The sequence below is a fragment of the Malaclemys terrapin genome, chromosome 4, assembly GCF_027887155.1.
Source record: "Malaclemys terrapin pileata isolate rMalTer1 chromosome 4, rMalTer1.hap1, whole genome shotgun sequence".
In the NCBI taxonomy this organism is placed as follows: Eukaryota; Metazoa; Chordata; order Testudines; family Emydidae; genus Malaclemys; species Malaclemys terrapin.
In genome coordinates this window covers 13471005-13498406 of record NC_071508.1, presented here as the reverse complement: position 1 = coordinate 13498406, position 27402 = coordinate 13471005, and the positions used below count along the sequence as shown (strand labels likewise).

Sequence of the window (27402 nt, the reverse complement as noted above, 5' to 3'; positions counted from 1 at the left end):
GGAGAGCTGGGCAAGGCTGCAGCTGCCAAACGTTGTCACACCGAAGGCGCTGGCAGGGAAGGGGGAGATTTTCAGCTCCCCTTGCACCATCTGGTTGCTGGGTTCCTCTGAGGGCCAGTGTAGCCCGCTGTGTAATTACAGCGCTGCACGCGGGCACCTCGCCAGAGGAGCAGAGAGAGGGGGCACCAGTGCGGCTCTCGTGCTCCCTGAAGCGGCCCTGCCCTGTTGTTCGCTTGGCAGCTGCTTGGTCTCGGCTTGGAGAATCGGGCCTCTCATGGTGTTTGTCGCCACTGCTGCGAGGCCGGCCCGCTGCCACCCACTCTGGCTCCTAGGATTTGTAGCGCTGCTGCTGCCCGGGGCTTGCGGTGAGTGTCTGGGGCAGGGGCGGCTGTGCTGGGACCCCTGAGGGGCCGAGAGACCCCAGCATGCCGGGCAGGGCTCCCTGCAGTCTGGGGGCTGTGGACAATCCCAGCCTGAGCCCCCGCAGGGGATGCCCTCACTGGGACTCTGCCGGACCACGCAGGGAGCCGCTCCCCAGGGGCTGGCTTTGGCCCTTAGGTTGTCTTTAGCTGTTGCTGGGGCCTTGTGGGGATCCCCGGGCTGTCAAGGGGGAAAGGGGGACACTTGTCTGAATCAGGGCCAAAACCTCAGTAACTGACGTGAATGGGGTGGGGCCCAGCAGACACAATGGGCTGGGCCCCAGATTTCTCTTGAGGGGTCCTGCACCCCTTCCTAGTTTAAACCCCTGGCTGTGGGAAACCAGCCAGTCTGTTCCCACAGGGTACTGGGGAACACCCTCCCCCTCACCCCCAGCTGGGGCTCATCAGGCCTGTGGCAGGTCCCTGGAGGGTTTAAGGCACAGCTGGAGGCAGTGGTGTGAAATTATTTAAAATAAATATCTCCTATTAAAATGAATTTGTTTTTCTTACAGGTCAGTGTGGGGCCCTGCCAAGGCTGAGTCATGCCCTCCCCTCTGATACTAATCGCACAGAGGGCTTCTCCATCAACACACAAGTGACATACAAGTGCCTTGAGGGTTTTGTTAAAATCCCAGGAAAGTCGGACACTGTCGTTTGCCTTTCAAACTCACAGTGGTCAAACATCGAAGAGTTTTGTGGTCGTGAGTATTTTATTTTCTTTGCTTAGGCTACCTTTTGCTTATGAAATGTCAAGTCGTGTCCCATTGAATAGGTCTTTTCAAAACTGCTTTAATAAATTCAATGCCAAGTCCAAAGAGGAGGATCCAAGCTAGGGCCTGGCTGGGAGCTGTGGGTGGTCTGGACAAAGAAAAGCTGGGATCTTGGGGAAGTTACAAATGGGAGGGGACAAGATTTGGATACAACCAGGGTGTGAGAGTTCATAAAAAGATCTGAGTCAAAAGTGATGACCACATTGCAGCTGAGCAGCTGATAGGATGGTGAGTTTTTTAATCAGTGGTGACTACAAGTGTAGAGAGGAGAAAGATTTGGGAGGGAACAAGGGCTCTTTTTTTTTTTTTCCCCCATGAATCGTTGAAGCTGCTGACAGGGCATCCAAAAGGGAGATTTAAGTCATCGGTATAAATGATCAGAGAGAGAGAGAGGATTCTCTCCTCAGCCCACCCTCTTTTCATTGTACACCCAATCAAAGTTTTGCTGAAGTGGTATTGGGAGGATCCACCAAATTGGACCTCAGGGTATGAGACTGAAGAAATAATAGGAAAACTGTGAGAGGATGGAATGAAAAAAAAAATAGATGATCATGACGACAGCCAATAATAGGGGTGGACAATGTTGTCAACAGGAGGATGAGAATGGAATGGAAGTTCTAGAACTGAGGCAGAAGGAAGATGCAGGACACTTCAGTGAGAGATGCTTCAGTAGACTGGAGAGCATGGATTCAGACTGGCGGAGGTCTAAGGGTTAGAGCTGGGAAAAGAAGACTGTGCAGCGGTTGTAAACGGAATAATCAGTTAGGTTGGAGATCAAGGGGAGAAGGAAAATCTCTCCTTGTCTTCCTTCATGCTGCCTTCCACCCATATCTTCTTTCTCGACTGTTTCCTTTTTCTTCTTCTTCCTTATTTTGTGCCATCTGCTGTGCTTGGAACAGCCCCAAATAAATGCCCAAGGTGCTTGCCTCTCTTCCTTAAATAAATTAAATTCCCCTCTCCACACAGACACATTGTATGATGTGTCTCAAGTACAATGATCATACGCCATTCTGTAACTGTACAGCTGACGCCACCAGCTCATAAACTTTTTGGCTGGGTACGTGTTACCTGTTTGGCACCCTTCATTTATGTTAGTGTCATGTGCACTGAGTGTTGTGTGTGCTTTACATATAAACAGAAAGCTAAAAGTACAGATTTTATTTTTACCTGCTTGTAGAGCTAAATAGTTCAGTCCTTGTTTTTTTGTTTTGTTTGTTTTATTGCTAGGCAGCTGTCCTGCCCCACCAAGGTTAAAGTCTGCTGTGTTAAGTGATGAGGATTTGAGGAAGAATTACTATCCTGCTGGGACCACTGTGAGTTATGTCTGTCGCCCAGCTTATGAGAGAACTGAACTGAGTCCTGTTACTACTTGCCTTGAAAATTTAACATGGGTGGAAGCCCCTGAGTTTTGTCTAGGTGAGTATCTTTTATTACTTTTCTGTCTCCATTGCTCTGCTAGCCATCTTTGGGCAGTTAGGACTGTCTTATGTTAAGCAGCTGGTTCGCATGTCAGCCCTGGCTTCTGTGACTTGTAGTCTGAAATATGATTTTGTTTTTGTCAATTGATTGTAAATTTAAATTAAACTTTAAATGGAAGTAGAAAAGTTAAATGGGTACCACTGAGCACTAGACAGTTAGTACTTCCCGTAGTTAAACTTCTCATTGTGTTTGTGGCCTTTTCCATTCCCTGTTCCGTAATGGGAGTAGAATATCACAGATAACGCAGTAAAGTTAATACCATGATGTGGTAAATGTCCATTTTAAAATGGTAAGCATTGTATCCTGGAAACCTACGTGTGATAGACTAAGTCATACTATCTGTTTTTGTTAGATTTCACATATTGAAAAATTCTACCCTCAGAAACAATTAATGCAGTATACAATGCAACCAAACTGAACCTTAGTATTAAAACTAAATCCAGTATTCAATAACAATATGTAGGGCAATGCTGATCAGATACCAAAATACATAGTAACATAAAGAAAAAACCTGTGTTTCATTGTGAAGAGCACTGCAAATTTTTTCAAACCTGCCTATGTCGAGACTGCATCTGTTAAATTCAGTACAAAAACCTACATTATTAATACAGGGTTAGAGGATCTAGCCAACTGAATAATCAACCTTAGCTCTGTCTCCTCATGTTTGAGTATTGGATTATAGCTTATTGTTTATCAAACAGAATATAATACTGTGGGAATTTCTTGTGTAGCCTTCAACACAAATACTCTGGCCTGCCTGATAAAGAAAATACTTTATGTGCATAATAGGCCATATGATTTTCTGTGCAAAATACTTTTTGTGCATCAGGGCTGAGATGTTTACCAGTATAATCGGAAGTGTTCCTTGCATCTTTCTTTGTGGCTGCCTGAACATGTCATGTCTGTGTTGATCTGTATGTGGAGATGCTGAATTTCTGATAGTGTGATCTTTATGGTAATACGTTTCTTTTGCTGGAGGAGAGCTTCACAAGTAATTTGTTGTCAGAGGCAGTGGGAATCTCTGCCACTGAAGTTGATAAGGTGATATGATTAGACATTTAATGTGAATAGAATATCCACCGTTAAATGAAATAGGATAAAAAAAGAAACGATACTGAAGTAGCCAGATCATTGGTCTGACATTCCCCTATTCTCTTCTAAATATGTTAGGGGTTTTTCCAACATCATAACATGCTAATATCAATCATGTTCTTTACTAGGAAAATCTTGTGGTGTTCCAAAAAACCCAGAACATGGCAGACCTGTTGATGCAACAAATAACCGGTTTGGTGCAAAAGTAAACATACTTTGTGATGATGGGTGAGTGTTGGACAACTTGATGCTGATTAATTCACAGACCTTATCTTGGTGTAGAACTTCTGGTGAGGACTGGAAAATTAAGACTAGAAAGTATGGTCTAACTTTCAAAACTTATTCTGAACCAGTGCTACAGTTGTGCAGGCCTGGCCTGGGGTACCTGTTTAAAAAGTAGAACCTTCAAACTAAGTTAGCCAAGTATGGTTCATGATCCCTCCCTCCTGCCCCCTCTTGAAAGATTAAGTTGGGAGGAAGAAGGAAGAGCTATGGTGTGGAAAACATTGGGTAACTTGCTCAGTTAATGTTTTATGTATGGGGTTGTGGGAAGTAAGATGGGGTTGAACATGACAGTGATTTAACAGCTGATAACTCTGTCAAGGCCCATTTGGTTGGTAGGAGCCATCATGGAATATTGGTTCAATTTCCAGCAATTGGGTGAGGACCTTTGGAAGGGAGAATTGAGATGTGCTGGCTAGAAGTGGGTTTTTCTGGCACTTTGCAGAAGGTGGTAGGAGAGGATTCTCAAGATGCCAGAGACTAATTCTTGGGGGACTATAGGAGTCCAGGCTATTGAGAACGAGTAGTTGAGACTTTGAAAGACAAGGGACCCAGTAGCTTGAGAGAAGAAAGTCTGAGTTGTCATCTATTAAAAAAAAAAACATTCCTTGTGCTTGAGAGGGCACCTCTAGTTGAACAGTAAATGAGTTCATGGGTTTACTTGTAATTAATAAAGCAAGAGTTTGTTAAACAAGTCTGGACTGGATCTATGGTGATTGGTTATTCCTGCCGTGGCCTTCAAAGAGCATCTACTACATTTATCAGCTCCTGGGAACTGGGTCCTTGGAATATGGGAGCAAAGTGAGAGGTGACACAGTATAAAACTTCCATGTGCAAAGTTTGGCGGTAGTAGCAGTTATCCAAGCCCAGGGTGTGGGAAACCTGGCATCGTGACATAGAGTATCATGAGTTTTACTTCAGTTTGTTCAAGTAGTTATTTTAAGAAGCTATTGTGGTATATGGTGAGTTGTAGCATCATTAGATTGTGGAAGAACTTTCTGGACTTGAAACAGTTGAACAGATGGTCTTTTACTGGCACGAAATACATGATACACGCATGAGTATCATGGTAAAAATTAATATGGTTTTGTTAGATTTTCTGTGATGGGATCAGAGTTCTCTTCAAACCCCACAGATTGAGAGATACAGAATGCCCTTCCCCGTAGGTTAGCCATCGGCCTTCTTTCCTGCTGATATAATCATGACAATTAGCCGTGTAATAGTGCTTTTATCAGCTATCAAAGAAGGTCATTATCATTATACCTGTTTTACAGCTGGAGCTATTGAAGCACAGAGGGGAAATACCTTGCCCAAGGTCATGCACAGGCCAGAGGCAGAATCAAGAATGGAATCCAAATCTCCTGAGTCCCAGTCCAGTTCTTTAGCCTTTAGGCAATACTTCATCTGAATTTCACCCACAAGAACATCCAAGCTATTGTTATGTTAATCATTTCCCCATGCAGTAGCATACAGGGACTGCGCACTGTGGAATTGTGTCTGCCAGTGAAGGCTTTGGGTTTAAATGGGCTGATTAGGCTTTGGACCTTTTAAAATGTTCAGGTTGTGTAAGAGTGGCAGCAGGGGGACAGCCCTTGGCCAGCTGTCTCCTCGCCCAGTCATTGCTGTCAGGAAAGGTTGTCTTTGGTTGTTACATTTTAAGTTAGAAGAAAACCAGTGGCCACTCGGCCATAAATGATGTTCGTGTCCATCCTTTCTGGTCCCTGCCTTCACACCAGACTGGTGAAAGAACCAGAAGAAACCATCTTTAATAGGTTTCAGAGTAGCAGCCGTGTTAGTCTGTATCTGCAAAAAGAACAGGAGTACTTGTGGCACCTTAGAAACTAACACATTTATTTGAGCATAAGCTTTCATGGGCTACATCCCACTTCTTCTGATGTACATCTTTAATAGGTAAACCCTCACCTGGCCCTCTAAATCTCCTTTCTAAAACTCTAGCATAGAAGGCCACGACCTTTAGCCTACAGTGTTAAAAAGTAAAACGTACGTAGTGAAAACCAAATGACTTAATTGCCAGTATTCAATACTTCCTGGCTAGGAATCAGCTAGACGTCTAGCTAAATGGTGTTGGCAATGGAGCGCTGTTGACTGTGGTAGAATACCAGATGTAAAATAGGAGGAGGAGTGGAGGAATTTAGCAGTCTGAGCCAAGGAGACCCACCTCCATTTATATGGTGAAGGTATAGCATGCTAATGGCTCACGTCTTGAACACTGTACTACAGATTGGAACTAAGAGGAGAGACATTCTCCTACTCACAAGTCCAAACCCCTTTGACCCATGTGAAAACTTTTTGAGAAGATGAACAGTCTAAAAACTGCTAGTTCACTTGACATGCTTCAAATTCAGGAACTGGTTTAAGGACTTCTTCCACCTGCTGGAGATGCAAGAAATAAGAGGCGCTAAAATGATACCGAGAGGAGAGAGACCTATTTGTTTCACTTGTTAAAGATTTAACAAAGATATCGCCCAGAAATTCCAAGCATCTGGTTAGTATAGACTTTAAGGTGAAAAATTTCTCCTGTAAACTTGGTCTTTGCAATCTTATATGCACCGATTTGCTTGTTCTAAATTGGCTTTAATTACTTGGGATTGCTACTCAGCATTGTTTGGTTACAATGATCATGCTGGTTCTTCTAGAGCGGGAATCACCTTACTCAGTAGTTAATGCCTTCTTTTACTGGCAGAAAAAACCCATTTCCCAAATTTATGGACTATTACAGGAGCACTTAGAGAACTAAGAAACTTTTTTTTTCTTTCTTTTCTTTAGATACCGAGTAAGCGGGCGACCTTTCATCCAGTGTTCGCTTAATGGAGATCAAGTTGAATGGAGTAAACTTCCAACTTGCCAAGGTAAGACAATCATCATGGTTTTAAGAAGAGCTCATGACTGGATGATAATGCAGAAATACCCCATCAGAGAGCTTTCATCTGTCTTTAATCTTATTTAATTTGGATTATAAGAGAATCTTGTAGATATTGTTGGGAGTGGAAAGACAGGCTGAAAATGTCTGAGGATCCATCATGGTGCTGATGCCTTTTGTAGAATTAACACTTCAAACAAACACAACCCCATGGGTCCCCTCCTTCCCTTCAAATAGTTCTTCTGGCACCATCTCCTGTACAGAATTTAGCTGGTCTAATGTCACCTAATCATTACTATATGCAGAATACTGAGATGGTGAGGTTTGGTTAGTTTCTCACTCTTCATTAAGTAATCTCTTTCTCCTTTAAAGTCTATCATCCTACTTTTTTTTATTTAGTGTAATTCCTCCTTGTTGTGTTCTCCTCTTTTCCTGTCCAAAAAACCTGAACTCCACATTCAAAATCTGAGGCTATTTGGGGGTGAAACCCAATATTAAAACCTCTTCCCAATTTATTTGCTTTAACTGTTTTTGTCCTTTTGGACACTACCTGAGCTGGGTCTGTCAACCTGACTATTGCCATCTGGTCTAGAACCAGATGCAGCTAGAAGAAATGTCCTAATTTAAGCTTTCTGCTTCTGGCACTTGTAGGAGCGCAACATTGTCCTTCAAGGATGTCAGTCAAGGAGCCCCAGCTCCTTCTGTCTGTTGTTAGAGGGGGGTGTATGTTCTGATAAGGTTGTCTCTTGAGGTTTGTTTCATAGGGTCAAAATCTGCTAGAAGAAAGGAGTTGGCTTGGAAAAGAGCTTGAAAGCAGAAAGCCCTCAGACTCTGAGGGAGATAATGCCTTGCATTATGTTACAATACAGTGCTAATTATATTTTCAAATAGCTAAATGGTTTTTCCCTTTTAGGGGAGATCATGGAGAAAGGTTTACTCAATATTTTCAATTCACCTCTAACTGAAATGTGCATTAATATTCATTATGCCATTCCCTTTTCTTTCAGCGATTACTTGTTCTCCTCCTCCTAATATTACCAATGGGATGTACAATGGCAGTCACCTGGAAAGCCTTGACTATAACTCCTCAATAACTTACAAATGTGACCATAATTTTTCACTTACTGGAGAGGCCTCCATTTACTGTACAACTAGAGATAACATCAATGGAGTCTGGAACGGGTCTGCCCCTGAATGCAAAGGTGACTGTCTGTTTTTATCTTCCTCTTATTCTACTTTCTCCCACCAGATAAAACAATATTTTGATTGCTAGGCAAACCCATAAACATGAGGAAATTCAGTTAGGCATTAATCATTTAAATATATAACTTGTGGGAAACGTAGTTGCTGTTAGAAACTTTAATCCTTAAAGAATGCTGACAATTCACATACACCCAAGGAGGAAGAGTTAAGATTGCATAGGTAACCTTAATTTAATCATTTTCTAACTTCTGAGTGCTCACTTCACAACATGAATAACTTTTTTCTACTGTGGGTTTTACGTAACTTCTGAGCTTTCTATAAAAAAAATAAATCTATATGTAAATATAATACACCATCCTCTGACTCCATGTGTCATCAGGGTTTGACTCTTGAACCTACAGCACTGCAGCATATCACATAAGCTAATGAACAAATTTTAATAGGTGGCAGCAGGAGTAAACTGTTATCTGAGGACCAACCACTAGAGGAGGATGCACAACACACTCAAACAATGAGTTTTGTATGAACGAGTAGCCTTATTTTACGAGATCTGGGTTCTCTTCCTATCTTGTGTGACTTTCATTCAGAGAGGATGCCTTGTTCAGTGATAACTTGGGGTTTGAAGGGCACAGGATTGTTAACATCAGTCAGTGGAAAAAAATGAGTTGAATTCCTCGTCTCCTGGTTCCCAACATGGTGCACCTTCTCCTAGGCCAAAGGGTATTTTGATGCAAGAGAGAATGAGGCATAGTGCTGAGTTGCCCACGGCAAGAACTTGCAGAGAATGCTCAGTGAAAACAGCATGTTCAGGGGATTTTAGAAGTCACTCTAGCAAGTTCTGATGAGTAAAACTGAAGGGAAATGACACAAACTGTTAACATCTAACTCATGGTGACAGCAAAAGGTGACGCCCTGATCCTTTCACATCCCTGCTGCAAACCATGGAAGTGTTAGAGCTCTTAAAAAAAAAAAAAAAGAAAGAAAAAAAAAAGAAAAAGAGAACTTTTGTAAAGGAAAGTGGTAGGCAGCTCAAGGTAGGGGTTGCTTTGGTCTTCCCCTAGAATATAGGAATGGGATCCCAGCAGCAGTCTGCAGGGGTAGCCCAACTGATAGTACAGGGGCTCTCGCTGTGACAACGTGTAAGTGGGATAAGTCTGTCTTGTCTCTAAAGATGCAGATTCCTGAACATTAGTTTGGCAAACTCCTGGCTCTGAATGGCCAGCTGGTGATGGGAGACTGGTGTAATGTTCATAGCTGCTTTTCCCTCTTCTTTTTGCCTTAGTCATAACTACCCAGGACAAACCCACAACTGTCCCTCCCGAAGGAGCAGAAGTAGCTGGTACTTCCTCAGGTAAATTGGAAGAACTTGGATTTGCTAAAAGTCTAGACTTTGGGGTTCAAATTTCCACTTGAATAAAAATGAAATGTACAGTGTGAGGGTCATTTTAATTTCTATAATTCTGCTATTCACAGGTGCAAAGATGATGATGCTCACTTAGTGCTTACCTAAAAACTTGACAGAGAGCTCGTTGTTCATTTGCACATTCACCCCAGCACTGATTACGTCTTTTTTCCCGGATAGCGTACTACCTTCCTTGGTTTGTGAGCATTTGTATGTTTACTCAGATAGGCACGTCAGAAGAAGAGTTTAGCAGCTGACAATGTAGGTAGTGATGCATTCCTGCCCCCAAATAAATGGGTCCAGAATCATAAAAGCTCTCAACCTGCACTAATAAGAGAGGAAAGAACAGTCTAAAGAAGAAATTCACTTTAACCCAGTGAATGTACAGTTTAACCATAACCAAAACCATGTTCTGTCACTAGCTATTGGCAGGTTTGGATGCTGGCAACCTAAGTGAAATGAGTCATAAGTGTCCATGCAAAAATTGGTCACTAGGCAGAGATGATTCTTTAAAGGCTGAAAGAAATTGCCCTGGAAACAGACTAAGGATATTTAAAGTAACCACTATTGGACACTGTTGCCTATTAGTGCAGATTTCACAATTTGTACCCCCAACAAAGTATAAACATTTAGTTTAGCGTGCTTGTTTTAGTTAGGTTCCGTGTGACTCAGGAATGGAGTTTTTGTTCTGTGGTTTTAGTTCAGTGGCAGAGAGAATAGAAAAGAGGTGCTGCTTGGCTTTGGGTTATTTGGATTAATTCTATGGCATCTCTTTGTTTTTAGTATACTTACATGTCTGGCAAGAGGTCATACCCATAAGTACAGAAGCAGATGTAAACCAACAGAACAAACAGCTAAAAATGATTTGTGTGTGTGTGTGTGGGGGGGGGGACTTCTTAAATATTGGGAGGTTTGCATCTGGGAAGTTTAAAGCAAAGCTGTGTGACCCATGTTTTACTGCCAGGGGCAAACGGCAGTTGGGATTTCAAGCTCTTTGATGCTTTTAGTCTTCCAGGACATCTTTATGGCCGAATTTTAGGGCTTCTAATCTGTCCGCTTTCTCTCAGTTATGCCATTCATAAAGCAGTGTCCTCCCTTGGCATTGGTGACTTGGTGCTCTCCTGGATTTCCTACCTCATTGTTCCTGCACCATTTCTTTTAGTGGGTTCTGCTCCCCTTTCCACTTTCCAAAGGATTCCCACAGCGCTCTGACCTTGGCCAATTCCTCTCAAAAGGAGAGTGACGTGGCCAATATGGTGGGTAAGGAATATTATTGTCTGGGCAGATGGATGGCAGCTCTAATGAGAGCAATGGGGGCAGGGACCTACTTTTTGTTGTGTGGTTCTACAGCGCTTAGCACAGTGGGGCCCTGAGTCATGACTTGAGCCCTCACATGCTATTGCAACACAACTAATAACAACACTATTGGCTGCAGTAGAGGGTGGCGTGTGAAAAACTTCCATCGCTCTATGGTGTCCAAGCACTGATCATTTCAGTGGCACAATCTCTCTTTCTTGGGTGTAGATTTTCCTGGGACAAAGACAGTTAGTCTCCAAATCCATACGGTTATCCCAAGGATGAGAATTCAGGAGTAGATAATTTACAGCTGAGAGAATTAGCTCTTGGAATGACGATGGGGGTAATGCACATAATGCGTGTGGATCTTCTGCTTTGTGCAGACTTGACCGTATACCCCACAGAGCAAAAATTAGATACAATGAAGTGGATATTACATTGGGAGGGGGTTGACTCCAGCAGTTATTCAGCCTGACAGTGCTTTCCCTGGCATGCTTGGGGGCTTTTCTTCTGTAAGCAGAGTCAGGATGAGCTCTACCCTGACATCTGGTGGTGAATTATGGCGAGTGTGGAAAAGAACTCCAGAGGCTGATCTTGTTTGCATAGGCACACCCACTCGCCTGGCAGGAAACAACAGCAACTCAAAGTGGTTACTTTGGCTGGTGTGGGATCCCCAGTTTCTCTGTTATTGGGGCAGGAAGAATAAAGTTTTGTTACCCTGATTCTGTGAATCAAGGCCAGTGGAACTGGTGTATGACAGAAGGACTGAGTGAGTCATTCACCATTACCTAAGTAGCATTTGCTTGTCAAGGGGCATGGGTTACAAAACCCAGTGAATTGAGAGAGGATGGGGACAGGTATTTGTACCTGATGGTGTGGCCCCCTCCCTGAGGGTGCTAAAAAGGAGACATCTGAGCTACCGATTGGGGCGCTGAAGTACATGGGCACAACCCCGTTAGTAGTGCCTGCAAGGACGGAGCAAGAAGTGCTTGTCATGAGTACTCGGCTGAAAGGCAGTAAAGGGGCATTAGCAATGGTAGAGCAGCCAGTTGAAGGAGAGCTCCCGGAAGGAGTGCTGGTCCCCAGTGGAGTCATAACCCTACCTGCTGAAGCCCAGGAAAAGGTGACTATACTGATTGCTAATGAAACAAGTCGAGATGTTGTTGTGAAGCCAGGACAAAAGATAGCGGATCTCTTTGAGCCTGAATCAATTGTAAAACCCCAGTGTGAGACTCAAGTTCCGCCAATAGACCCTGCAAAGTTTGACTTTGGAGATTCACCATTGTCCGAGGAGTGGAAAGATCGCCTGAGGAGGAAACTTTGTGAAAGATCCAAGGTGTTCTCATTGCATGAGTGGGATGTGGGATGTGCAAAAGGAGTAGAGCACAACATCAGACTACATGACTCTCGACCTTTCAGGGAGAGATCTAGGAGGATTGCCCTCTCCGAGATGGAAGATGTGCGACAACATCTTCAGGAGCTGGCTGCGAATGGCATCATTACAGAGTCCCGCAGCCCATATGCCTCACCCATTGTGGTGGTCCGTAAAAAGAATGGGAAAATCCGGATGTGTATTGACTACTGCACCCTAAACCGCCGTACTGTGGTTGACCAGTACACAATGCCCCGAGTCCAAGATGCCTTAGACTGTTTGCTGGGAAGCCAGTGGTTCTCTGTGTTGGATCTTCGGAGTGGATACTACCAGATCCCTCTGGGTGAAGCAGATAAGGAGAAGACAGCCTTCATCTGCCCATTAGGGTTTTATCAGTTTGAACGCATGCCCCAAGGGATCTCTGGAGCACCTGCCACATTTCAACGTCTTATGGAGAAAGTTGTGGGAGACATGAATTTACTGCAAGTGTTAGTTTATCTGGATGACCTGATAGTGTTTGGAAGAACCTTGGAGGAGCATGAAGAAAGACTTCTTAAAGTGCTTGATAGGTTAGAGGATTATGGTTTGAAGCTTTCAATTGACAAATGCCAGTTCTGCAGGACCTCAGTGAAGTATGTGGGTCACATCATGTCCCAAGAGGGTGTGAGTACTGATCCCGATAAAATAGAAGCCCTCACTACATGGCCATGTCCAAGTAACTACAGAGAACTCAAGACCTTTCTTGGGTTTAGTGGCTACTATCGCAGATTTGTGAAAAACTATGCTACGATTGTAAAACCTCTGAATGATCTTACCAGGGGATACCAGTCCAGCAGGAACAAATCTAAGACCAAGAATAAGGGAAGGTCCCCAAAGCCTCCTGTGCAGAGACACTATGGCCCCTTCGAACCATTTGGGCCACGGTGGGATGAGAGATGTGAAAGGGCTTTTCGAGAAATCATTACTTGCCTAACTCATGCTCCAGTCCTAGTCTTTGCTGACCCAAGCAAGCCATTTATCCTGCATACTGATGCCAGTTTGGAGGGTCTGGGAGCAGTACTGTACCAGGAAGTGGAAGGAAGACGTAAACCTGTAGCCTTTGCCAGCCGAGAACTGTCTGATAGTGAAACTCGCTATCCCACCCACAAGCTGGAGTTCTTGGCCTTGAAATGGGCCATCACTGAGAAATTTCGAGACTACTTATATGGTGCTCAGTTCCAGGTGTGGACAGACAACAACCCACTGACCTATGTGTTAACAAGTGCTAAGCTGGATGCTACTGGGCAAAGATGGGTGGCCGCTTTGGCTAGCTATGACTTCAGCATTCAATACCGATCAGGGAGAAGCAATGTAGATGCAGATGCATTGTCCAGGCGTCCACAGGCACCAGGAGTTGCTGTGATACCCACAGATGGAGTGAGGGCTATTTGCAGTGTGAGTCGCCGGGAGCCAGAGTCCCATGAGAGTCTTCATGGATGTGCTGCAGAAGCTTTGGGCCTGCCCCCTGAATGCGTGCCTTCTGCTTCAGTGAACTATATTGCGTTGGACCAATCTCCTTTGCCCATGCTCAATGCGGCTGACTGGCAGGAAGCCCAGCGGCAAGATATTGGCATTCATGATACACTACTTGCCAAAAGGGAGGGGCGAAGCCCAGCTGTGGTTGTCCCACCTAACCCGGAGGGTAAACTACTATTGAGAGAATGGACCAAACTAAAACTGATTCAGGGAGTGCTACATCGAGTGACCACAGACCCTTTACAAAAGCAACGAGCACAGCTAGTGCTGCCAAAAGAGTACAGAGCCCTGGCCATGAGGGCCCTGCATGATGACTTTGGACATTTAGGGATGGAGAGGACCCTGGAACTTCTTCGTAGTAGATTCTATTGGCCTCGGATGGCTGAAGATGTTCGCAGGAAATGTGAGACCTGCGCTCGATGTGTTCAAAGGAAAACTCTGCCCACGAGGGCTGCATATCTCAAGAACATCACCAGCACCAAACCTTTGGAACTGGTATGCATCGATTTCTTGTCTTTAGAAGTAGACAAGAGGAATATTGGGAACATTCTAGTAGTGACTGACCATTATACACGATATGCGCAGGCATATCCCACGCGTGATCAGAGGGCCACCACGGTTGCGCGAGTACTGTGGGAGAAATATTTCTCAGTTTATGGATTTCCAGCCCGGATACACTCGGATCAGGGGCGGGACTTTGAGAGTCATCTTCTGAAGGAGGTGCTGAGGATAGCGGGAATTAAGAAGTCTAGAACAACGCCTTATCACCCGCAAGGTGATCCTCAGCCAGAGAGGTTCAACCGAACCCTATTAGATATGTTGGGGACTTTGCGACCAGAGCAGAAAGCAACCTGGAGCCAACATGTTGCATATCTGGTGCACGCCTACAATGCCACAAAGAATGATGCTACAGGAGTCACCCCATATCTCTTAATGTTTGGACGAGAACCAAGATTACCCATAGACCTGTGCTTTGGTGTATCAGAGGATGGAGATAGCTATGAAACTCATCAGCAATATGTATCCCGACTGAGAGAAAAGCTGCGGGATGCTTATCACTTAGCTACATCTGCGGCTCGGAAGAACGCCGACCGCAACAAACATCGATATGATGCTAGGGTACGTCTGCAAGAACTCCAGCCGGGGGACAGAGTTCTGCTGCGAAATTTGGGTATTGCTGGCAAACACAAGATAGCTGACAGATGGAAGGCAATACCTTACTTGGTGATGGAAAAGCTAGGAGACCTGCCGGTCTACAAGATCAAACCTGAAGAGGGTCCAGGGCAGACAAAGACAGTGCATAGAAACCTTTTGCTCCCTGTGGGGGAATTGGTAGGCACCCCGTATGAGATGGGCCACAACAGGGCAACTGGGCAGAACGAAGGTGCTGGACCAAAGCCGCCCTCCAACGTGGACAGCCAGCCCCCTGCAGCTAACCTACCCCCATGCAGCACATCCGAGAGTGAGTCTGAGGAGGAAGACACAACCATGGTGTATCCTGGGATGGAGACAAGATTTCAGTCTCGATAGGCTGAATCAAAAGAGAGCTCTTCTTCTTCCGCCCTAAACCCCATGGCAGAAGTATTTAGGCCCATTCCTGACACCCCTGAGCGACTGGTGGGACCCCCATGTGATGACACACCCAGGTTATTGGACAGTGGAGACATACAGGTGGAGGATGTCCTGGGCACCTTGGACCCTCCACTGTTAGAACTAGAAATGCAGGGGCCTATGCCAGTAGCCGAGGGACCCTCAAAGGAAACCTCTCCATCCATCGTTCAAGAGGCTGTCCCGCGCACCACGGCAACAGAGATTCTCAATAGACGAGACAGGGTAATAAGACCAGTAAAACGGTTGACTTATGATGCACCTGGGGTAACTAGTGAGGAACCAATATGTTTAGCACACAGGCTTGTGGAAGCTAAAGTGGGCTATCTGAGGCCCTTTGGAGGGAACCAGTGAGTTGTTATAATAGGGAGTGTGATTTGTCGGGACGACAAATTTTCGGCTGGGGGGAGGATGTAAGCAGAGTCAGGATGAGCTCTACCCTGACATCTGGTGGTGAATTATGGCGAGTGTGGAAAAGAACTCCAGGGGCTGATCTTGTTTGCATAGGCACACCCACTCGCCTGGCAGGAAACAACAGCAACTCAAAGTGGTTACTTTGGCTGGTGTGGGATCCCCAGTTTCTCTGTTATTGGGGCAGGAAGAATAAAGTTTTGTTACCCTGATTCTGTGAATCAAGGCCAGTGGAACTGGTGTATGACAGAAGGACTGAGTGAGTCATTCACCATTACCTAAGTAGCATTTGCTTGTCAAGGGGCATGGGTTACAAAACCCAGTGAATTGAGAGAGGATGGGGACAGGTATTTGTACCTGATGGTGTGGCCCCCTCCCTGAGGGGGTTAAAACACCAATTGCACTACCTCCTCTCTCCACTGTTGAATGTCAGAGCTAACTTTGATTCCATTAGGAGTCTAGTTACAGACTGCTGAGCTGAGTTCACTTTGGGCCAATAGTGCACCCAGCACTGGGGCTCCCCTACTACTAGCTAAAATCACTAAGAGCTGAAATCACAAAAGAGCTAAAGCTATTTAAGAGCTGAGATCACTGAGGCTGTGTTAACTAGTGGGGGAGCCTGAAGCTATATTGCTAAGCTAACTTAGCTTAGCGGGGGTGAGCGGAGCGGAGCAGCTCACAGGTCGGTGAGCAGAGCGGCTGGAGGAGCAGCTAGCAGAGCAGAGCCTTGTGGGAGTGGCCCAAGGGACGGCTGGAGCGGAGCGAAGCAGAGCGGCTCACAGGTCGGTGAGCGGAGCGGCGCAGCTCACAGGTCGGTGAGCGGAGCGGAGCGGAGCGGCTCACAGGTCGGTGAGCGGCGCGGCTCACAGGTCGGTGAGCGGAGCGGAGCGGAGCGGAGCAGCTGCCAGAGCAGTTTGTGGGACTGCGGGTGGAGTGGGGCAGTTCGTGGTGAAGGCTGCAGTGGAACCCCACGGAGAAGCAGCCGGTTGGCCTCGGATCACGTAAGGTGCCCCTTAACACCCTGCTCACCCCCCCCCCTTTGAACTCTGGGGCTGCACTGATCATGGACAGAGACTTTGGGGGGTTGTCGGACTTTTGGGACTTTTGTGATTCTTGGGTTGCTGGACCCAAGAGACTTTGGGATTGGTGGACTTTTGGGACTTTGGTGATTCTTGGGTCGCTGCTTTCAAGAACCAACGGGAGAGGACATGGCCCAATTTGCTGGGGTGGGTCTTCGCTCATGGTTTGGTCTAAAAACTCTAGTTGTGGTGTTTTTCCATTTAATGCTGATGTTGTTTACCTCATGTTATTAAACACTTTCTGTTACACTCAGACTCTGTGCTTGCGAGAGGGGAAGTATTGCCTCTTAGAGGTGCCCAGGGGGTGGTATGTAATTGTCCCAGGTCACTGGGTGGGGGCTCGAGCCGGTTTTGCATTGCGTTATTGAAACGGAACCCCTAGATACAGAACCCGGCCCTTGTTGCTGCCAACTTAGATGGGCAGAAGGGTTACACTTCAAATGTCTTGGGGGGAGAATATGAGCAGTTGTGGATTTGATTCTTTCAAATCAGTATGTTTTGGCAATGTAAATCTGACTCCAGTCTGTTTGTGGAAGTTGATGTCTTTACATGCCTGGAATCTCTGCCGGCTTTTTGGTATTTAAAATAGTTGTGTGGAGAGCACCTCAAGTATTTAATAAAACTCTTTTCTGTACAGGTTCTGCATTGAACACAGCTGGCAACTCTACTGAGCCTGAAGGTGGAGGTGAAGTAGTGAGGGGAGAGAGAAAACACTTGAGCTGTTAGACTGGGTAGCGCAATGCGTGTGGTGAGCAAGGAAGCCTGGTTGTAGGGAGCTTCAGAACTGGAGCTGGCGACATCCTTTCAATTGTTTTTCAAATCTATTACACTAAGGAACCCCTGAATGTTGCTGATCCATGTGGCTGAATTATGTGCATGAGATTGGAATCGCATTGAATTTCTGCCCAGGGCTCGGGCTAAGGGATTGTTTAATCTAAGGTACTGCAGCATAGAGCTCTATCAAGTCAAAGAACTATTATAATAGGTGGCAGCAACAGTAAATTGTTATATAGATCAACCACTAGAGGAGGATGCACAACACAGTAAGACAATGGATTATATATGCACGAATAGCCTCATTGTACACACCGCGTAGCCAAATATATAGATTTGGCAAATTCTTTCGGTTAGGCTAAGTGGATGAGACTTGGGTCTGCCATATTAGAGATCTAGATTCTTTTCTTAGCTTGTGTAACTTTCATTCAGAAAGGATGGGTGGCTCAGTGATAGCTTGGGTTTTGAAGGGCACAGAATCGTTAACATCAGTCAGTAGAAATAATGAGAGTTGAACTCATCATCTCCTGATTCCCAACACGGTGCACCTTCTCCTAGGCCAAAGGATATGTTGATGTGAGGGATGGAGACGCATAGTTCTGAGTTGCACATGGCAACACCTTGCAGTGAATGCTCAGTGAGAACAGCGTGTTCAGGGGTTTTAGAAGTCCCTCTAGGAAGTTTTGATGAGTAAAACTGAAGGGAAATGACAGATTTTGGCAGATTGCAACTCATGGTGGCAGCAGAGGCACCATACTGAGCCTTTCACATCCCTGCTGCAAACCACGGAACTGTTACAGCTCTTAAAAAAAAGAGAGAGAACTTTTCTAAAGGAAACATTAGTTTGGCAAGTTCCTGACTCTGAATGGCCAGCTGGTGATGGGAGGCTGATGTAATGTTCATAACTGCCTTTTCCTCTTCTTTTTGCCTTAGTCATAATTATCCAGGACAAACCCACGACTGTCCCTCCCAAAGGAACAGAAGTAGCTGGTACTTCCTCAGGTAAATTGGAAGAACTTGGATTTGCTAAAAGTCTAGAGTTTTGGGTTCAAATTTCCACTTGAATAAAAATGAAATGTACAGTGTGAGGGTCATTTTAATTTCTATAATTCTGCTATTCACAGTTGCAAATATGATGATGCTCACCTAGTGCTTGCCTAAAAACTTGACAGCGAGCTTGTTGTTCATTTGCACACTCCATGCTGTCCTGGTTTTCCTGCCTCTCTCATTGTTCCTACACCATTTCTTTTGGTTATCAAAGCCTTTTGGTGGGTCCTTCTTCCCCTTCCACTTTCCAAAAGATTCCCACAGCGCTCTGACCTTGGCCCATTCCTCTGATATTCTATGATTCTAAAAGGAGAGTGACGTGGCCAATACCATGGGTAAGGAATATTATTGTTTGGGCTGATTGATGGCAGCTGTAATGAGAGCGATGGGGGCAGGGACCTCCTTTTTGTTGTGTGGTTCTAGAGCGTTTAGCACAGTGGGGCCCCCCATGCTTGGGGGCTTTTCTTCAAATGTCTTGGGGGGAGAATATGAGCAGTTGTGGATTTGATTCTTTAAAATTCAATATGTTTTGTCCTACGCTTGGCAAGATAAATTTCACTCCAGTCTGTTTGTGGGTGTTGATTTCTTTATGTGCCTGGAATCTCTGCTGGATTTTTGTTATTTAAAATAGTCAGCTGTGTGGAGAGCATCTCAAGTATTTTATAAAACTTTCTTTTCTGTACAGGTTCTGCACTGAACACAGCTGGCAACTCTACTGTACCTGAAGGTGGAGGTGAAGTACTGAGGGGAGAGAGAAACACTTGAGCTGTTAGACTGGGTAGCGCAATGCGTGTGGTGAGCAGGGAAGCCTGGCTGTAGGGAGCTTCAGAACTGGAGCTGGCCACATCCTTTCAATTGTTTTTCAAGTCTATCACACTAAGGAACCCCTGAATGTTGCTGATCCATGTGGCTGAATTATGTGCATGAGATTGGAATCACAGTGAGTTTCTGCCAAAAGCGAACTAAAAAGCCCTCGCTTCTAGTCAGTACTTTAGGGGGACCACAGCTACAAATTTGTTTCTAACTCAACTGGATTTCTTTTTATGCAGTGATTGTGTTTTTCTACCTCCTTTTCCCCCAACAACCAGTTTCCTGCCTGGTTTTAAAATGTTTTTCATTGGGCTTTATTTCAACCACAAAAACAACAACAAACTTTAATGACCAAACTGCATATTTCTGCCAAACCTACAGTAATGATGAACAATATGGGCATAAATGAATATGTACACTCCATTTTTCAGATTAACATTATTAACATTAAAGGCTATACATTTGTCAGTGTTGTATTTTTTGAGGGTAAATAGGGTTCAAAATTTCCAGGAGCCATTGAAAAGCCACTTCAGAGTAACAATGAAGGTCGGGAGTGCTATTTTAATCTTTCATGTGTTTCCCTTAAAATGTTAGTCTGAACATTCCTTTAACATGAGTCTGATTTCTAAATGCAAAACTCATTGACGTCAATGATTGTAGTTCTAAGCAGTCTGTGACAAGGAATTAATTAGCTATTCAGTATCTTCCACAGCCAGTGGTTAGACGATAAATGATCTTATTCTAGTAAGAACAGCAAAAGTCTGTCTCTTGAAACAATCTATTTGGGTAATTAGAAATACAGATTACAGCACTCTTTATATCTGTGATACCAGATAACATAACACTAACCTATGATGATATGCTAGGGCAAAAATTGTGCTACCTGGTCTAGACAAGCTGATTATAATGATTCTGGCCTTGCTTAGCATTTTGGCAAACGTACGACTGGCCAGTGCAGGCTTGGTAAATGAGAGCCTAGAAGCATGTGCAAGAGAACCCTTAACATCCAGAAAACCTTTAAACCCAGACTGTGTCCTCCATTTTCACAATGGTTTTCTTATTGGTATTACAAGTTACAAATGTGTACAATCCTTTGAAAAGCTGCTTTGCTTCATTATGAGGTTCTCTAGGGGTGAGATCATGGTTTCCAACAGCTAATGATTATCCATTTTAGAATGTGGTGTTTACGTGACTACCTTAATTGTTCATTAATAGCTGGTATAATCTAGGGTACTAAGTGTAGCTTCATATGCATGGATTGTGGATGAGTTCCTGTAGATTATTGACATGAATTTATATTTTAGCTCACATTTTTTGTTTCTCTCTTTAGGGCTTGGCATACGCATTGACATAGGCATTGGCACCAGTATTGGTATTGGTAAGTAACTTAAAACTGAAAAAAATCATTCAATGCACTAAAGCTATGACGGTTTTAAGATCTGGAGTCCAGGCTATTTTAATATTGCCCTTTCTCCATCTCATAATGTTTTCCCCCTACTTAATTACTAAAGACCCTGGGATTTAGGATTCTTGAACTTGTCTGCCATTTCTAACGTGCTGTAGTGCCATGTAAAAGCACTGCCATTCTCTGGAGAGAAGCTTGTATTCCTGCTCTTAGCTGTTTTCTCTTCACAATATTTGCCTGAGCTAGGCAGTCTGCTGTGATTTTATCTGAAATATATCTGCACAATATTGGTGGGGGAAAAGGGGAATGAAGAATCTCATTTCTTTATCCCCCAGGGAGATCAAGAAAAGGTTCAACTGTGTAGTTCTGTTTTGGGTGAGAATACTTCTGCACCACTTAGGACTGTGTATGCATGTCTAGTGCCTACCAAAAATGGAAAGGGCAAAAGCTAGGAAGGGAAGTTATAAAAAGAGCCAAGAAATCGCTTTGTAGGTTAGATTTGATAGTCTCATATTTTACAGGAAATTAGAAGGCTGTTACTGAAGTTCTCGGCATCCACAGTTAGTCAGCCTGCAGTGTTCTCCACATAACAGATCTTGATTGTTCAGTCATCATGCTCGTCTATTCAGAACACATTTCCCCCTTCCCTCCCAGAATTCCCACAATGTAGCTTAACCTTGGGGAGTAGACTGTTCCCTATGTATGAACCTGTTCACCAAAGCACTTCAGCAAATGCCTAAGTCCCATGGAAGTCAATAGGTGTTCGGTCATAGAGTATCGTTGTCAAGGAGAAGATCATAAAACCACTATCCATTTGGAGCTGTTCAAGCAGGGTTCTAGCAGTTGCCTGATCATTGGAGACTGTGATCTCCCTCTGAGAATATGCCAATCCAAATCACTCTGTAACCTACATCCCTGTCACATGGCTCTAAGATGCAGCTGACCCAGTGTGTACCGATCGGGGAAACTGTGCTCAAATCTCAATAGCAGAATTGAAACATGGTTTTAATTAGCTCAGTATGACCCCAAAGTAGACAGATTGGTAGAAGTTTTCATTTTAAGGTTCAAGACTGAGAGAGAATCCGATGAATTTGGTAGCTTCTTTATTATATCTGTTGGGGAAGAAATCAAGCAAGCCATACTAGATATTGAACATAATACATTCTATGACTCTTTGGTGGAGAACTTCAACACCTTGCAGGGGACTGAAGGGAAGAAGTTGAATTTAAGCTTGAACATCTTGGAGTAGATTGAATACTGAGCATTACTCTGGATGAGCTAGGAATCTAGACAAACCTTAAGCTTTTCCCCAGAAGCGTTAAAGACTTTGATAAATTAGGAGAGCCAACATCAGAGCCTCTTTCTGGATTAGGGTAGAGAGTTCTTGTAATGTTTGATCTGATATATGAGAGGGGCTTATTTATCATCATAAGGAAAAAAATTGTGTCCTATGATACAGATAATCTGTTAGTGATGATGAGAGCAAGTTCCAGAACTGTGGAGATTCAGAATTGTCTTTTCGCAAAATGTTGTTTTATTTAACTTTGTTACTAAATTGCTCTTTTTTTTTGTATTTTTAAAGTAGTTCTTGGTGCAGTTGCTGCAATGACACTACTGACGGTTTTGAAGAAAAATAGGTAAGCAAGCCAAGGATATAAGTATTTCCTTTTTGAGATTTACTCTGCTTGTTTAGATGACAGAGACTTTTCTTGCATGTAGCTGATGTCAGAAAAAATAATGTGTATGGTACTCTGAAAATTGCAATAACATGCGGCACTAAAGGGATGGCATTTAGTCGTTAAATGAAGATGGCATCTAGAATTACTTCTACATTTTTGCTCGTGATAAATTTGAGAGAAGTTTTATAAAGCAACTTAAGAGGGTTAGTGGAGAAAACAGTCCATTTATTTCACCTAATGCTTGTTGGATACTCCCGGGAAAATCTATTCCGTATTAAAGAACACTAGTATTAAAAGGGCTGCTGGTGTTTATCCTGAATGTTTGTTAATAGATAACTATGTTGGTCTATTGCATTTGCATTTCCTGGAATTAGCATTTTCCGTTTATACAGAAATCAGTAATGTATTGTGAAAAATCAGTCTATTTGAATAGTAAGTGTTTCGAATAGAACTATGTCAATTGCTTTATACACGTACAGCTTAATTCATTTGCTAAACAAAATAACAACACTACTTTGCAATATAATAGGGAAGTTTAGCCTATGCTTCACATTGACTTGTGGGAACAGACTAGTTACCATGCAGATTTTTTTGCATCCTATCGGAAATGCAGGATCTGCTTCAAGGCATCCAACTATTATCTAGCTTCTCCTGCAACCAGCTACCTGCAGTTTCCCCATACTTGATGTTTCCAAAGCATGCAAAAGACGCCTACTATAATACCACTCTTGAGTTGTGCAAAAGTATACCTAGATTGCGGGAGGGAAACAGGAGGAAAATTTGAGTCCTGAGGTTGTCATATTACAGCTGACATATGATAGCTCATTGTCCCTTCTCTTAGAATTCCTAAGTAACAAATGGTGTAGCTTATAATTGTCTTTTTCTTGAAATGTATCTGTACTATTACTTCAATAACCTCCTGCAGCAGTGAATTCACAAGTTCCCTACACGTTATGCATGTTTCTCACTACTTGGTATATTCAGCAGCTGTATAAAAGAATTCCTGAAAACAGAAACCTCTTAAAAAAAAATCCTTATTTTTAAAACAGCTACACAAATTTCTGGAAAATCAGCCCACAAACACTTTACAAAAACAAGGTTGTGGAGTTGTACAACTCCTTCCCCTCAGCAACACCTTATCCCTCTGGTCTAAAGAGAAAAATGTACAGACGAGAAATTGTTTTCATATTATGGGATGTTCCCCAAAATGTGTCATTGTTAGTTGCTGCCTCTGAGTATCAATAAAACAGCAATACTTGATTTGATCCCAAACAAGGTGAAGTCCAAAGCTTTCCCCCTTGGCATTAGCAGGTTTCCCACACACCCCACACAATCCCAGTGAATATTTTAATTTCTTGAAAGTGCGGGACATACGTTTTTTCAAATATGTTTTTGGTGTATTTTGGAGGAAGTTTTACAAAGAAAAACAATGTTTTTTAATATCTTGCTCTTGCTACTGTTAAAATTTCCAAGTAGTAAGGCTTCCACCACTTCCCCGGTAGAGAACACCACAGATTAATTCATGTTGCCATCAAAATATCTTCCCAATAGCCTAAATTTAATCTTAGTTCCTTTATAAATTCTAGTTTTATAAAAGCTCTCCTTTTAGAAACTATTACTTTTTTCTGTCTTTTATTTCTGCAAACATATTTAATCCAATTAGCATTCTCTCCTTTCCTGCTGTTCAGTTCTTATTTTAGAAATCCAGATCCCTGAAGCTCAAATTTCTAAGAAAATATGAACTACCAGTGGGTGAAACAAAATGTAAACTGGGTCTTGCAAGGCATATTTTGTAATAGAAAAATATCTTCCTCCACCTAAAAATATGTAGATGGCATCTTCTGATTCAATGTTATTTGAGAGAACAGGGTAGAATTATACAATATTAAATTCAAATTGAGAATATAATCTACATGTTCTTATTTCTTCTAACCTTCTCTGTCTTGACATGAACTGAAATATGTGACATCATTGTTGGGTTAACCACTAATATACTAGATTTCTTCTATATAATGTTTTTCTGCAAACACAACAGACTCGAACATTGTGTGTTCTTTCAGTCTTTTAAATGAAGTTAATTGAAAACCGATATCTGTCTAACATGTAAATCTCATCTCTATTTCATTACTTCCATATGTCCATTTTAAGATTGAAAAAGCAAATCATATTGTGTTCTTTGGGTGAAAAATAAATGCCAAAAACCATAAAGATTATAAGCAAATATAAGATTTTATCCTGTATGGGGACATGTACTAGCAGTTCATCAAATGGTTTATACAGATAGGGTAAACTAGTCAAATTCATCCCCTGAAGAGCTTTGCTCTTTTTAGTATATATCACAAAGAGGTTCAGAAGTTGATTTCATAAGGACTTTAGTACTTTACACAGTATTTGCACTAGCCATTGTTAAATAAGATTGATATTCAATATGACTAGTCACTGAAACTAATATCCCTCTTTAAAAATGTAGTTTACATAAATCTATGTAGATGTCCACTCCTGACACAGTGGGGAACTTCCAAAGGAATTCCTCAGCTCAGCTTTATTTTATAGTGAGGAGGGGGGACATGGGGGGCCCAGGAAGAGTTTGGTTCTTTTATGTAAATAACGTTTTTCATTGTTTGTCCTTGCAGTTACTAACTCTGCTTACTAATTAGCCCTAGCCCCTGTCATATCCATAATACATGTTTTCTCCTACTTTTTCTATTGTTAGAGAAATATTATGAACTTTGCTTTAACATGAAATTAGTTAAAATATATTTCTATTGTATGCTATTGTTACACATCAGGTATTTTTTTTCATTTAAAAAATTAACATCTACTGACTTTTTAATACAAAAACTAATATTTGTTCCTGAACATACTGTAAAGTACAACATATGGAAAGTTTAAAGTATCCTATAGACTAAAGTCTAAAGCTGTAAAAGACTAAAATATATAACTATTTTGATTTTAACCGTTATCTTTTTTTTTTCCAGGATGAAGGTTGGTGCTAGCTAATGGCTTACAAATTAACAGACATAATATTGGAAGAAAAGAATGGAAAAGTTAGGAAATAAGCTTCATACATTTGCACTGAATTTCTGTAGTGAAAATAGACCTCTCTCGGGCAACCAGAGTTCCTTTCACTACAACTTTTCTCCTTTGAATGGGACTTGTAATCGGAATCCACTGCATCTGAAAAAAGGAAGTGGATCATCCCTTTTGTCTTTAAAAACTGGTTTCTGAAGCAAGCAAAGGCAGTTGGCAGCATCAAAATTACTTGCTGTTCGTACATGCAGTTTGCTCCTTATTCTGCCTCTCCATAGTGCCAAATGTTTCACCTGTTAAAGAACATGTTGGCCATCTGAGTGTGGCATAGTTTGGATTGTGGGTTTTAGCTGTAGGTGACAAGAGAGCCTGTTTAGATGCCTGCTTACAGGCTTCCCTCATGAAGTGTGTAATACTAGTCTTTAAACCCAAATGTAAAGATGCCAGACTCTAAATGGAATGTTGATGTGACCTTTCTTCAGATTTAGATTTCATCTACAGATTTTTGTTGAAGTGAGAATCTCTTCAGATAAATCCATCTTTTGTTCCCAGCTCTATAGCTTCGGTTTCTTTTTACAAATTTGATACATAGTGTCTCCCCTAAGAGAAAAGAGTGAAGTGTGTGAATTTACATGGGGTTCCAGAGATGTTCAAAATACTCATCACTGAGTTTTTAATAAAATTTACTGAAAATAAGGCATCCTGTTTCTTTCCCTACAATCAACTAGCACTTTATAAGAGGTAAGCAATAAGATCAAAAGTGTATTCCATAGCAAGTTCTCCAGTGGTTTAGTAACTACATTAATTTTATGTTTTAGTCATCAAAAAAATGTCTTTGGAGGTCTGAAAACAAGCTTTTTAAATTCAGGAAATGGCACTCTCTGCTGGTAAGATGGAGGTGATTGTAATCCAATACATTATTATTTATTTTATCACTTAAAACCGGTTGTTTATATTCTTTTTTACAATCATTAACTATGTTGTTTTGTTTAGCAATATGCATAAAACTTTCCACAGGTGAAACTGTAACTGAAGGAATTTGTGGGATTTATAATGTCATCTTTCTAAATGTATTTTTCTTAAATAAAAGGAATACTGAATGAAGATTAGTATCCTCTTTTTCCATACTTATTACTATAAACTGATTATTTACAGGTGATGTTGAAATCTAACCCTCTGTCTTGATCCAGTCAAGAGCTGCTAGCAGAACAGAAGAAAATGTGTCTGTGTCCTCTTGCAAAAAAGCATCTCTCTTTTCTAGGGTACAGGGATATTTCCTGACAAATGTGAAAGGGATGTCATTTTGTTGAATAATTCCTCTTTGTCCGGGGTCCCACAGGATCTCTGTCAGAAGGAGATCCCACTGCTCTGGCATCACCTACAGCCACAACTTCCCCCTGGACCCTGCCTCCTGTTAGTGTGAACAAGCACTTTGAGGAGCAGCTGTAAATGGTGCTGTGGTGCATTCATCACGGGGTCACAGTCTAACAGGGACAAGAGCTTTTTGCTGGCTGGATGCATCTCCTGCTCTGGAGCAATGTGGGAGGGAAGGGTGGGAATATGCTTGCTTCCCACCCCAGTTCCCTGAGTCCAGACTATTCCCCGCTCCCCTCCCCCCCACATAATGGGGGAGATCAGGGACCCATCCATATACTAATTTTAAACTACACTTTGGTCCTATGCATTAGACCTCAGCTAGGGGTCCTGCTGATTTTTTTGGTAATGAAGCAGCAAAAAGGTTAAGAATGTTGGAACTGTGAAAACAATCTCTTATTTCTAGTTAGGGAAAACGAGCCTTGCAGTCTGTCCCAAGGGGCACACTGAGGCTATTACGATCCAAGTGTCTCT

At 42.8% G+C, this 27402-nt stretch overlaps 1 protein-coding gene across 1 annotated transcript; it reads left to right on the top strand.

The window, feature by feature from the left end:
• Positions 1-6: 6 nt before the first annotated feature.
• On the top strand, positions 7-26658 carry LOC128836538 (complement decay-accelerating factor-like). Its single transcript, XM_054026900.1, has 13 exons — positions 7-365; positions 932-1120; positions 2417-2605; positions 3889-3988; positions 6830-6912; positions 7931-8125; positions 9409-9477; positions 17447-17494; positions 18517-18585; positions 19316-19363; positions 20771-20818; positions 22428-22482; positions 25503-26658. The coding sequence occupies exons 1-13, from the start codon at positions 275-277 to the stop codon at positions 25522-25524; spliced, it is 1206 nt and encodes a 401-aa protein (XP_053882875.1). The 5' UTR covers positions 7-274; the 3' UTR covers positions 25525-26658.
• Positions 26659-27402: the final 744 nt, after the last annotated feature.

Coding starts and splice junctions, on each gene's coding strand:
- LOC128836538 (XM_054026900.1), top strand. CDS start 275: ATGGTGTTTGTCGCCACTGCTGCGAGGCCGGCCCGCTGCCACCCACTC. Junction 2,606..3,888: donor AGCCCCTGAGTTTTGTCTAG/GTGAGTATCTTT, acceptor GTTCTTTACTAG/GAAAATCTTGTGGTGTTCCA. Junction 3,989..6,829: donor AACATACTTTGTGATGATGG/GTGAGTGTTGGA, acceptor TCTTTTCTTTAG/ATACCGAGTAAGCGGGCGAC.